Here is a 13,917-nt window from a genome sequence, read left to right as displayed (position 1 = left end):
AGGCCAATTTCAACTAAACTGACTGGTGGTGCTTGAACGTGTCTAACTAGTAAACCAGAACAGTCTTGTGATGTGCGTGTTACGCTGGTCACGTCCATGACGTACTTTCATCTTAACATGTGCACAGTCTGCACATTGTAGCTGCTAATCATTGCAGAGGAATTCAAGAGATGTTGATCCTGTTTCTGCTTTGACTTGACTGACACGTTCTGTCCTCTTTGGCCCGTTTCAGGTTCACCATAGTAGAATTTCTATGCCACCTGTGCTGCTTTCACTGACTTCCTGAAAAACACAACTGAAACACTTTCTCGCACTCTAGAGCTGTTTTAAGGATAACCGTCAAAGGAAACCATTAACAAACTATTCTGAAAACAACGCAACAACAAAGAGGGAACCAGTACTAACATCGACTCACAGCAGCGGTGATGGCACCCATCTGTTTGTTGGCCTGTTTGCTTCTTGAAGCCAAAGACCAAACAAAGACACCTTGGGTTCAGTGGAGGAGCATGCTCGAAACAACAAACGGCCCCACAAACCAATACTAACAAAGGTGGATTCGTAACAGCGTTTCTCTCAAAGTGACGTGTAAATAAAGTAATTTGTGCCTTGTAAATGATGTTTGAATCGACTTCACTAAATGTAGTTCCTAACATCTGTAGTTTTAAAGCTTGTGCTTTGCAAACAACAAACCTGCTGCTTGCTGAATGCCAACAAACAATGCCTCTTTTTTTAAATTCCATTTTCTCAACTGTCTTTTTTTTTTTTTTAAAGCAGTTTTAAACTGATCAGGGCCAAACTGAATCACTTCTGTACACGTGGCACTGGAGGGTTAGATCCCCCCCAATTTTCTGGACCAAAAATGCTTCCAGAACAACTATTGCTTATTTTCATGTAAAAAAACAAACCACTGCATTGTGGAGAAAGGAAAAGTCACCTAACATCTGAACTTAACATCCAAAAAAGGTAAATGCACTGAAATGTTTACAAGGGGCATGTTTGAGGGGGGAGCTGGGTGAAAAGTAAAAGCATCACCTACAGTTACATTTAAGTCAGTTTCTGTGAGCACTGTCATGTCATCTCACCCACATTGGTCATTAGTTCAAACTATTGTTGAAGCTTATTACACATGAAAAAAAAAAGACACTGTAGTGTGACTGCAGTCAACAGTCATCCACAAATCAAACAGTCCTACTGACCTTTTCTTAAATCGGCATTATACTAATTAAAAAACAAAACCGCAGCATATGTTTAACTAAAGGCAACAGTGACAACGGCGTAGTTTCTTATTGCCACCAACAATAACTACACAAACTTGATCCAAGTACTGAGACCCGAATCTGAGGAAGTAGATATGAAGCAGAACGTTATGCAGCTCCTCAAGATTAACACTAAAATTATGTTTTAAAGAATAGTACATCTTTGAACACAGCTGAGAAGAAAAATAAGTCACTAAGAAATTTTCATATTTGAACCTGATTTGTCAAGTGTTCACTGTGACTTTTTTAAATAAAATATTAAAGAGTGAGTGAGTTGGTACCAGTCATCCATCTTGTGATTGATCACCTTTATAAAACAATTTAATAAATCCTACATCAATAACAGTCTAATTTTACCCATGATTTGTGATAAAGATACAGAAATGTGTGAACCATCATGGTGCTCGGGTTGCAGTGGAATAGAATTGGGTTCCACATACATACATGAGATATTTTTACATTTTTTATTAATAGTAATGCTAACAGGCTGATATTTGGACCAAAATAATACATCATGATTATTTTGAGAAACCTAGCAAATTAAAACTAAAAAAAATTAGACCTCCAGCCCCATTTAGCTGAAATGATCCTTGTTTTTTGCTTAGACTGGCAGTCGAGTTAGGATTTCAATGACGACCCTCATTTAAAACTGCTGCTGATAAATTTCTGACTAACGGTTTCAGTTCTAGTTTAAACAGAATACTAATACAACAAAAACTATTTAAAACACTTAAAATAACAACTTAAACAAAGCTAATGTTGGATTATCTTGATCAGACCTTCACAAACTAGCCAGCTCCTCCAAAACACAAGCCCCCCCCCTCAAAGATTCCCCAAGCTGCATCAGTGTTTTAGGAAGCCGTCAGAGGAGAACACGTGTTGTTTTGCATGCTGAGACAAACAGAACATCTGTAACATCATGTTCAATTGGCCCAAACACTATCTCCGATTAGGCCAATATCCTCCTGACACCAACAGCCGAGTAGTCCCAGTCCCGGAGGAGGACGATGAGGTGTTGCAAAGCCAGCGTCGAAAGAGATCCCTATGAAGAACGGACTCCAACAGGCTACCATCTTAAAACAAGCCACTCTTTCCCCCCACCCCCCCCACCCCCTTTTTTTTTTTTCAACCTGTGTTTGTTTTGAATTATGCACGTTACCTAAAAATGGGGTTTGACACCTCAGTTCCATTTGAAATTATCGTTCAATGCCTTTACATTTATGTGAATACTTGTTAGGATGGTGAAGGGTTTGGAGAGAGGGCGGGAATCTACGGGTGATTGTTGGGGAGGTGTTTGAATTTTTTTTTTTTTTTTAACTGAAGAAAAAAAAAAGAAAACACTTTGTGTCTTTTGCTTGTAACATATTTGCATCCCGTTTGTCTCCAACCAGCAGTGTTGAACAGTGCACTCAAAGGCAGCATACGAAGTGGAAAACAGGAAGAGTTTGTTCTGTGTAGACATCAGATGATTTTTTTTTCTTTCCCCCTTGTTGCAGTTGATCCAGTATGTTAAATATAACCCTTCTCATTCAGCGTCCTCTTCTAAGGCGGTTCAGTTTCATCTTATATCTCTACATATTTATCAGTTTTCCTCTATTTCGTCACAGCTAATTTTACCAAAAGGTGGAATTGCATGTCTGTGGTGTATATCTAGAATATGTTTGTTACATTTCACTTTGTTTTATTCCGAATATAGTTGTTGTCATTCTTGTCATTCTCTCAGTATCGAATGCAGTTGAAACCTGCATGCAAGACTATGGAAATGGTGTTGCTGCTTCATGTTTTAGCTGCACATTGTGAAATTCCACAGCCTTATTTTCTTATTTATTTCTGAAAACAGAAGAGGCATTTTTCAATAAAACTACTGAAAATTTACACCAGTGTAGTTCTTTTCTCTGTTGCTCAGGTCTGTATTGGTCAAAGAAGGGAAAAGTAGCTAAGGGTGTTTTCAAATCTGTAGATCTGTAGATCTCAGTTTCCTTTTACACACAAAATCCAAGTGAACCACGTGGTTTCACTACAAGCTAAGTGGGAATTGTCTTGTTTGCTCATTGGTTAAGACGTACAATCGCTCACGGCCGTGATGAATATCCAACGAACCAAAACTACATTTAAAAAAAAAAAAAAAAAAAAAAACCTACAAGATACAACAGCGCTTCACCCTTAGTAAACGGGATGTGCTGGAACGGCACTAGAGGCCACCAAGTGGACTTAGACTAACTTAGGAGACACTATCCAGAGGAGCATCTTAGGGCCAAATAAAGCAGGGAAACCTGAAGGAAAGTCCGTCTATGAGCGACTTTACTATAGTAAATAAATGAGCTTACAGGACACAGGGAGGCTTCATAAAAAGGGTTTTCAGCAGCCAGACCAGGATTATCTGCTCCATTCCTGAGCAAGTCTCTGGCTTGCACACGTCGGATTTCTCCAAGGGAAAGATCTCTATCCTCCAGTGGAAACTTGGAAAGCCAGGCATAAATACGGCCGTCAGGAAATTAGAGAAAGAGTCTTAAAGTGCTATTCACCTCCGCCTCTTTGAATTCCTGTGCAGGAGCTGTTAAGAACCTTCTTGGCCTTATTTGCTCAGGTCAATTTTCTCTTCAGACATTTTCCCCCTGAATCACTGCCACAAACAAACAAAGCACACACTGATCATCTATTAATTAAATCTCCACCGTGGAAACACCTCATGAGTTGTTCACTCCTTAAGTGAGACTCACTGGGAGCTGGTGCTTATGAGGCAACGAACTCAGGAAGACAGGAAAACATGGCCTTTAACATCACATCTGCACTTTCGGGTTTTTAAATGCTGAATCACGGTGCTGTGCCTTTCACTACACTACTCAAATACTGACATCATTTATCACAAAATGACCTGAAGCTGCATGTGCAACAGAAAGTGGAGGGATTAGCCAGTTTATTCACAGAAGACATGCATATTACATAATACAGTAATAATATCCAAATGTGGATTTTTGTATTACTGGCTATTCCGAGTATTTAAAATGATTTAAAATTTTACTGTTTCTTTATGTAACCTGCAGACACCACGTATACACCAATCCTCTTGCTGACTTTCTGCCCTCCAGCTCTTGAAATGATGCTTTATAAATTAAAAGTATTTTGGTGATTATTAATCAAATTGACTAGCAACTATTTATTATAATGGTTCAATTCTTTTATTATTGGCGTAACCGTCAGAATTGTAATTTTCCAGAGTAAGAACAGTATTTCCACTGATAGCACAGGCACGACTAGCCACATATGCTAACCAGACCCCTGCCGTGATTCACGACAGCCTTTTTAAAAACTAATATCGTCCAATCTACACCTGTTCAGAAATAAATATTTAAGTCTCTGTCAGTGTCTCCTACCTGCTAGAATTGGATTTGCATCTGAAAGCTTTGGTAAGAAACATGAACAAACTTGGGAAAACATGAAATAACTAGTGAGTTTCATACTGTATCTAAATCCAGGTGTTGTCTTGGCTCGTTCTTCACTCGGGCTTCTCCAGGTTACAGGAAGTTGGTGAAACATTTTCTCATGGAACCAGTGTCACTGTATTTACTGCTCTTAATACTAATATGACCATGGTACCACTTACAAGACGAACAGCAGGGACACTCTGGAAAGAAGCAAACCAAACATCTGGCTGGGACCCACAGTAATGGAAAAATAAACAAAATAAGCAAAAATGGCATCGATTTAAATGGTAACTCATCACTCAAAAATCAAGACATTTCTTCACTTTCAGAGGGTAAAAGAGGGAAAAGCCCTCGGAAACAGGATTGTATGGGAATATCTATAAATGGGTCTGATTTTCATACAATGATCCCATGGTGCATTTTTCATTTATAGATGTATAGATATGGATTTAGTTTTCCTTGAACATTGAATTTACCAAGAGTTGTGTAGGGCAAGAATTGAAATAAATATTTGTGCGCATGCATACAAAACTATATTATCTTATGATTAAAAAATATATGTATCTAGGGGAAACACTGAAGAATCCTCCAAAAGCTTCTCAGATATGTTGATTTGCTGTTTGTATTGTTTTTGAAGGAAAGTGTGGGATGTTTCGTGGATGAAATGATTAAATAATCACTTGATTAATGAGGAAAATAACCACAAGATTGTTTAAATAAATCAAATAATCATGTTTGAAGGCTTTGTGGTTTTTCTGGCAGAGTAAAGTTAACAAGACTTAATTTTGGACTAAACAAAATGTTTGACATATTTTTCCTTCAAATTTGTGGGGTCTTGAATCTACAGCCCCCTGCAGTCTAACTGGAACCGTATGATGAGGCTGGGACAGCCCTGTTCCTTCGGAGCTTTTAGGTTCCTCCCGTGACCTCACACAGGAACAGTATGTAAAACATTGAAGCATGTTCACATTTGTGTTTCCATGTGCGGACGACTCAAGGCCACTAGGAAGAATCTGTCCCACTATGCCACAGACACCACACTGTTGATACATTTTGTGTGTGTCTTGATATATGAGCAACATAAATTAGGAGTTTCGAGTAGCTTCTGTTTAACACCACTATTTCCATTAGTGCTGCTGATTCTACAAATTAAAGCCACATTTCCCATAAACACGGTTTCTTCCAGTTGCAAAGAGAATATTTGCTTCTTTGTCTGGACGATTTCCTATTGACTTTCCAAAGAGGATATTTGTTTCTCGTCTGTGTTTCCAATATCTGCGGTAAGCAAAGCAGCTCCATCCTCAGAGGGTTTTTCCAGTGATTATTAGATCTTAAGATGCACTGCTGGTCTCCAACAGATGATCTGACGGGGCTGAGATTGATGGATTGAGCAATGTGTGAGTGAGAGACACATTACTCTCGGGGGATTCAGACACGATCCTCTTCCACTACGCGGTTCAGCAGCCTGTTGGACTTAATGTTAGTCCTCTCATTGAGCTCTCTAACCAATGACCTAATCATCTGTCAGATGGCCCGACTTCACACCGATCGCCTCTCTCAGAAGTAGCACAGACTCTAGAGATCGAGACCTTATAAGAAGGTGCTAAAGAAAAGCAGCTCCACAAACAGCCACCTGCCTGACACTGGACTGGGCACCAGAGGCCGAGCAGTGATCACCGAGTTGGACCCACTGAAATATATAAGCCTCTCAACGGTTTGTAACCTGAATGAGAATATTTCAAATTGCATGTCAATAAGTCTTTGACCACCTGCTGCAATAGGAAAGTACAGGACTGCTGCTCTAGTCCAGTGTTGTCCAGACCAAAACAAATCAACAAGACCCTTCTGCACTTCCTCCATGAGGCTTCAAGGTGGAGAAAGGACCATCAATCTATGCCACAGGGTGGAGGCAACCAAGTTATCAACAACCAGAATCCTATTCCTACATGACGGCCGGAGTAGAAACCATTTCCATTTAGACAACTTCGCACACACTTCCTCCTCCATGACCTAACAGTTTAGTTTCTGGTCTTCATCAGTGCCCAAGAAAACCCCTAATACCCTCAAACCATTCCCTTGGCAGGATGGGTGGAGGAGACGAAGGTTTTTCATATAATGCCAGTTACATATAAAGACAGTTACATCATCTGCATATGCAGACGAGGCCACATGTGAAACCTGGTGAAGACAATCCTGTGGGCCCCTCCCTTACTCTACACAGCAGTTGTCCCAGTACTAGTGTGTCCAACTGACCTGATACTGGGCAGCCTGTGTAATTCCTCTTAACGGGAAAAGGCCGACCCAACCCGCCACCTTTCTCACTACACCAGAGACCTCATTATACCGTCATTTTATCCATGATATCCTCTCAGCAAAGCCAAAGTGTAGATGGTAAAAATCTGTGGTCCACTTTGTCAAAGACATTCCCCTGATCTAATTACACAACCCCAATATCCAAATCACACAATTTATACATATCAAAACACATCTCACATAAGAAAAATATTATCCCTAATAGGTTGTTCAGGAACACAATGTTTGAGCAGTGTGTGCACTCGATTCCAAGTAGTCCTTCAGAGGATTGGCTAAAACCATTGAGAAGTTTATAATCCACACACAAAAGAGAGACAGGATTCCCGTTTAGACGAGCCAAGTCCCCTTTCTTGGGAATCAGGGAGATAACAGCACTCGTAGGGTTTCTATCACAACCTGATCAAAGTCAGCTCCTTTCACCCTTTCGTGCAGTAAAGCTCCTAATTCCGAGCTCTTCTGCTGCAATGCAGACCTTGCTTCTGAACTATTCTAACTAATTAAAGTTTTTGTCTTCATCTTTTATCTCTTGTTCTAATGTGCTTAGAATTGTCTTTACTCTAACTGCAGAGAAAGCAGTGTACCTACCTCCCACTATTGGCTTATAGGGAAAAAAATGATTCTTTTTCTTCCAGGATTCCCAAAATGAGTTAAACCTCTTGGTAAAGTGTTTTTATCTTGTAACAGTTTGTTATTGAAATCCCAATATAATGTAGAAATTACAGATTGTGGTCTGTGAAGCCAAGTGAATGTACACAACTGCACATTAACCTGATGTAATTTGAAATACATTTCCTATCCAACCAAGCCCCACGAAAAAAATAAAATAAAAAAAGAAAAAGACTGTAAATGAGGCTCCTCACCTGTCGCATCCATCATAAAATCTGTTTAATAGTTCTAGTCCTCAGCCCCGATCACTCATTCTGGCTACACTTCACTAAACATCCCTAAGTTTTTTAAAAACAAGTAACCTCTCTGGGAGCATAGACGAAACAGAAACCAGTTCCCTTTAACACCCCCCTCCCTGAAATGACTGAGCCTAGTCTAGGGGACACAAAGATTGCTACCCCAGCACTTCAAATGGTACCATGGCTGAGGACACAGACCCCAGTCATCCTCATGATCCTCACTACTATGAGTTTCCTGGTTAATCCTCATTTCTCTGCCTTGGCCTCCCACCACTCAGATTTAAAAAGGTCCCTGTGGGGGAGAAGCAACAGTAACAGACAGAAAAAGATGACAGCTTGTGATGTTCGATCATTGCTTAAACGTAGTGCGTTTCTTTGCATTCCTGCGTATTCCAGCTTTCTCAAGGTTGTGATATGTTTCTTTAATCTAAAGTCCATCGCCAACAAGATTTAACCCCACAATCTTTTGTGAGGCAACACATGACCTGATACATTTGTGGCCACAGTATCTGCCTCTACCCGCTGTGACCCGTGTTTAAACCACTGCCTGAGCTGGCATACACCACATAAGCACCATCTCCATGCTTCACCTGAAAAGATACCTCCAAAGTTTGACTCCGAGTCAAGAAACAGGAAGACTTGCCGCCTGAGGGACTAGACATGTCTCAACGTATCGTTTTCACAGCCGAGATTCACACAGTTTCAAATGGAGCAAATCTTCCAAAACATCGTCTCACGCTCCCGAACTTTGTTTGGAATAAACAGCGGAACCACAGATCATAACCTGTGTAGAAACAATGGCTAATGGTGACACTTGAAGATATGCTTCTTTAATCACCAGGCCACTTTCTATTAGCTGACCGACAGATTCTCGCTCCTTTCAAAAACACAACCACTGCTTTATTGATTCGGGAGGCGACATGGTTTTCATAACCTACCTGTTCCCCAACAGCTAGGAGAACCATGCTAACAGGCGGAAGCCATCCTGTCACCTCTAACACAACTACAGCTAAAGAATCCAAAATGATCTTAAGCTGATCACAAAGCAAAAGCAAACAGAAGTTGAAGACAGTGGATGTATGAATGAAAGTGGATGTATGTTTCCTGTAATTACTTGAAATTAGTTACTCTGCAACACTGTCAACAAATGAGACCGACTCAATGATATCAGAACTTCAGGCAACCTAAGGGGCAAACACATAAATAAAAAGACCTGCCGTCTGTCCACAAGTCTCTGCATTACAAATGCTGTTCTCCACCGCTGCACGTAACACGCTAACTACCGGTCTTCCTGGTTCCACGTCAAAGAGTCCCTGGGAAAGACACCTACTTACTTGGAAACTGCTTTGGACAGAAGGTAAATGACTGATTCCAATTCAGTTTTGAATTGATTCTGAAGTGAATCATGAGTTCGCCAGCGTTTCAACAATATCTGCTTTGGTCCTGTAGTGTCACTCTTCCATATCCAGGACTGGCTCTGAGCTCAGATGCCTCCCGCTCACATTTGGGGAAAATAACACATTTTAGAGTAATGCCTCTTTGATTGATGGCACACGGCAGCTTAACAAAGGGGTTCGTGTTGTTTTCAGCTGCACACACGGAGCACAAATTATTTACAACACATTAAGTTTTTATACAGTCAATCCAGATTAATTTAAATGACGGCTAAGATGAGAGCGGTTCTCACTGTGCGGACAGATGTTTATGTCGGCGGTAAGTGCAATGAAAATTCATCCTCCTGCTCCTTAGAACAGCCATAAAGCGGCCAGAGACGACCTCATGGAAAGTCTGGCAGTGGCAGCAGTTTGCTCAGCTTGAGATGTCCCACCAGTTGCCACTGTTCACAAACAAAAACCAGTATCACTCAACTCTACATACTTATGGGAAGAGTTTATCTCAGTGGGGCCTGATGCTGTCAGACGCTCACTTGGGAGTTTACTCCAGACATATTTATTAGAGGAAGAGCTGATCTCATCACATGGAGTTGAGGAGTAAAAGTGGATTAAGCACTTGGATTCTTTGGCTTCATCCACAACTGTTTAAATCAACTACTGTCATTAAAAGGCCTTTAAACCAGGCCCGACCACTTCCACACACGCGTATCCGTTTGTTACAAATCTCCATTGAATAAGGAAAACGTTCAAACAAACTTTAACATTTATTCCAAGGATGAGATGGAATATATACACTGGAGCTGGGCTGCTTTATAAACAGCATGTTGAAGATTTTGTTTTTGCACCGTTTTAATATGTTTTGTTGGATCTGTGCACGTTAATAAAGTGAACTCACTCACTTTTCATGCAGCACTACTAACAGGCCAACACTTCCACTGATGTCTCGTTCAGATCATAAGGGGAATCCTTTGCTGCTGAGCATGCTCGCATGCTAAATAATAGCATTTAAACCTTTTCATGTTGGATATTAATAGTGCTGACCAAACAAATCGTTCAACTGTGTATTAACAAAATGCAGTCTTCCAACCACAAAGCTGCAACTCATACAGTATTTGTTCAAAATGCTCCAGAGTCTAAAGAGAGACACGTGAGACAGGACGGGCACGAGGAGCTGGAGGCACAGTGGTGCTAACGCTAGTGAAAAGGGCTTTGGCTGAAGCAAATCCTGACACTGCCCAGGAAGAAAGGACCCTAACATCAAAGAAAAACAAGCATCAGTGTGCAGGGTTTTCTTTACCATATAAAGCTTTGGGCACAGGGCCCAGTGGAAATGAGAAGTTCTTCCCTTCTTGCCATAAGTGCAGCATTTATCCTCCATCTTTGTGCACGGGCCTAACATTAAACACAGCGTCTGTCCATAGTGGCAGGTTTGCTGCATCTACAAAGTGTACGTCATCTGGGTTTAATCAGAAAACTTGCGATAGTGCAGCAGAATAATAGCAGCGGTTTGTGTTGAAACAAACAATGATTCAACAAAGAAGCATCCAAAAACTGTCAAACCCTGATCTATCCCATGTGGAGTTTATATTTGAAATAACTAATGTGTTTAGGTCAGTGCAAGTGTCATGATGTGAGAGAAGCAACTGCTATTGGTAACAATACAGACTTGTGTCCAGTCATACAGACACAATTGGACTTTGCTGACATGGATTAATGAGATTTAAAACAAATGTCTGGTGGATGACTGTCAGACAAAACCTTTCCCCTCCGTGTCCCTGGAAAGTGTCTTTGCTGGTTTCCCTGATCGAGTCACGTCTCGCGTCTATGTCCACTGGCACTTAATCGGTCTTTCTTCTATAGAACCCCGTGACTTAAGAGTTAGTCACAGTTCAGTCGCTGCGTGTTCCTTCTCGGAAAGACAACACCTGTCAGAAGTCGGTCATCTGGGCATCATTATCAAACAATGCACAACGTTCATTACCCACCAGAACAAAAATCCACCTCGACCAGAATGATAGAAAAAGGAAAGTGTGGAGCAAAAAGAAACGGCTCCTGATCCTAAGCACCTCATCCATCAAACGTGGGCATGTATGGCTGCCAGTGGAACGGCTCACTGGAAAGAAGCAGTGGTGTCCAGGTGGTGATGATCAAGAGGATTCAATTAGACTCAAATCTGACAGTTCTGTAGATCACAGCATTACAGCATGTTAGCAGCATGAACAGCCCACAGAGACCTACCACAGACCTGTGGGTACACTGTACCTCCAGAGCCCAGCACAATCATATCAGAGTTAAAGACTTGTAATCTGCGAATGTGTCTAGTCTTCAAATATCTGCTCTTCCAAAAGTACATTCGCTCAGAAAGAAAAAAAAAAAAAAACATGTAAAAATGAGAAGAACTTTCACTGCTTCCAAGAATGCACTTGAAAAGAGATCACTAGCTCATACTGAAATACAAGAACATACCAAAACAATTTTCAGATTTGGACTAACAACCCTGGGAGTGTAAGGAAGTTATCGGTAGTGGAGTGTTGCGCTCCAGTGAGGAGACGGCCAGGAGACAGCACATGAACCAGCAGCATCAGGAATGTCTGTGTGTATCCAGGGGAAGACACGCCAGGATGACCACAGGATGACTGTGTGCTGAGAGGGCCAACACCAGCTGAGGCAACCGTAGTGCACGAGGAAATGAAATGCACCCAAAGTTACAGTGTGGCTTTACTACACAAGGCACTGGTTACACCCGTGCAAGGAATGAGATCCAATACAGCACTTCTGCAAGAAAATCAATTGTAAACTGTCAGAAAGATAGTAGAACTCTTCATTTGGTTGTGTTGTAGCTTTTTGCAGCCTTGTTTCTACTGGAAGTGCTGTGCCTGGGTTGTCAAGGTGGTAAAACTGTTTCAATAATTTGTGTTTTGTCTATTTGGGCCATTGTAAGATACAGTAAAGACAAAACAGAGCGTCTCATACTGGGATAGAATAGATAGGCCTATGAGGAATATAGGGATCTCTAAAAGCCTGTAAACACATCATCATCATCATCAGTTAGAACCCTGAAAAGAAGCATAGCATGGCCTCTACTGCCGCAGAGCTTTTACTCAACTCTTTCACCATTTAGACCAGACAAATTCCAAACGTACATATTTGCGAGCTTCACTCAAGACAGCGCACGGGTTCAGACTAAAACGTTCAGACTAAACTCAGATGCTTACTTGTGTCCTAAAAATTCACCCGGTTTGAACCTTAACTCGGCACTGAGAGGAAGAGGTAGCATTTCTGTTTCTGATCGATGGCAGCATTTTTCAGACACGTGCTGACTCAGCGTTTATTTGGTAACATCACTGAAACATCATGAAAACTCATTAGGAAACAAAACAAAGACGAAGAAAAAACCTGTCACACACACACTGGCTACCACCACCACCACCAGATTTCAAATACATTATCAGCTCCATGTCTGACACCGACAGTGACAGTGTTTGCTCCTGAGCCTCCTTTCTATCATCTATTTCTGCTACTACTACATCAGTGTGAAGTGAGTGTCCTCAAACCCCAAAGGAAGCACTTAGTGTGCTGTGTTTGAAATAAAAGAAATCTTTTCAGAGGTTCATTTAGTTTCGACTTTCCATGCAACTTTTTAAACTTGCTATTTGTCACCTCTGTAAGGGTAAAACAAGCTGATGCAATGAAAAAAAACCAAGTTATCACCAAGTTATCAAAACAAATCTTAAAAGTGACAAATATTTTGGCTCTAATCTGCGATTTCAAACCCAACTAATAATAATAATAATATTCTTTGAGAACGTTTTATATGAGAAGTTGTTGCCGATAAAAATTCATTTGATTCATTTCAGTTTTTCAGCTTCCCAAAATTATGCATCACAGTTCAGCTGGAGCTTTTCAGTGGAGATTATATAACGCGGTGCTGTTACTCATTGGGGGTTAGAGCTGCTCAAAGCTATTCTGCTAATTTATCCCTGTAATAAAAGTGCTTGAGGCCTGGCTCAAAGAAAATGGCTCCCAGCGTTCTGCACTGTGACAACAGATCTTTAATGAATATTCAGTTTGAGCCTAATTGTATATGCAACTTGTCCAAAGAAAACTCAGATGATCTTCACAGGAAATTTTAAAATAACTATAGCTCAATGATTATTTAAGCAAAACCATGACGATGTCACATTTAATAACATAAAAACTACTCTCACAGAAGGTCTTTTTGAGCTCCTGTAGCACATACAGCAACTGCTCCTGGGATTTAAACTAAAACTACTACAAATCTTTATATCATTTTAGACAAATGTAGCCATCTATACTTATTTCTGAAACGGCATTAAACAAACGTTGACAGTAATTGTACAGGGACTTAAATGTACTAACTACTTAATTTCCCAAAATTACTTCAGAACAGTAGTCAGTTCCCAAATCGAATTCTTCAAGTCATCTAGCGTAAATTCCAACAACAACAACAACAACAACAACAGGAAGTACAAATATCATCAGAACCTCACCAAAATGAGCAACACTGCAGATAAACACACTGGTATTAACAACCATTCAGTTCAGAAAGATGTTACTGTCCCAAAAACAGTCAGTAGCATTTTAATTAGTTAGTTAATTAAAT

General features: G+C 40.6%; 1 protein-coding gene across 5 annotated transcripts in view; it reads left to right on the top strand.

Annotated features, from left to right (window-relative positions):
• col12a1b (collagen, type XII, alpha 1b) overlaps positions 1-3,131 on the top strand; it is a 112,111-nt gene extending 108,980 nt beyond the window's left edge. For 4 of the 5 annotated variants that reach the window (XM_067481595.1, XM_067481593.1, XM_067481597.1 and 1 more), the window contains one exon: positions 2,210-3,131. In XM_067481595.1, coding sequence (XP_067337696.1) covers positions 2,210-2,304 — 95 coding nt within the window. In that variant the 3' untranslated portion in view covers positions 2,305-3,131. Of the gene's footprint in view, positions 1-232; positions 1,184-2,209 lie in introns of those variants that run through there. The other variant, XM_067481596.1, reaches the window with a different exon arrangement.
• The last annotated feature ends 10,786 nt before the right edge of the window (positions 3,132-13,917 follow it).

The sequence above is a fragment of the Channa argus genome, chromosome 17 (genome assembly GCF_033026475.1).
Source record: "Channa argus isolate prfri chromosome 17, Channa argus male v1.0, whole genome shotgun sequence".
In the NCBI taxonomy this organism is placed as follows: Eukaryota; Metazoa; Chordata; class Actinopteri; order Anabantiformes; family Channidae; genus Channa; species Channa argus.
This window is presented reverse-complemented; position numbering and strand designations above follow the sequence as displayed.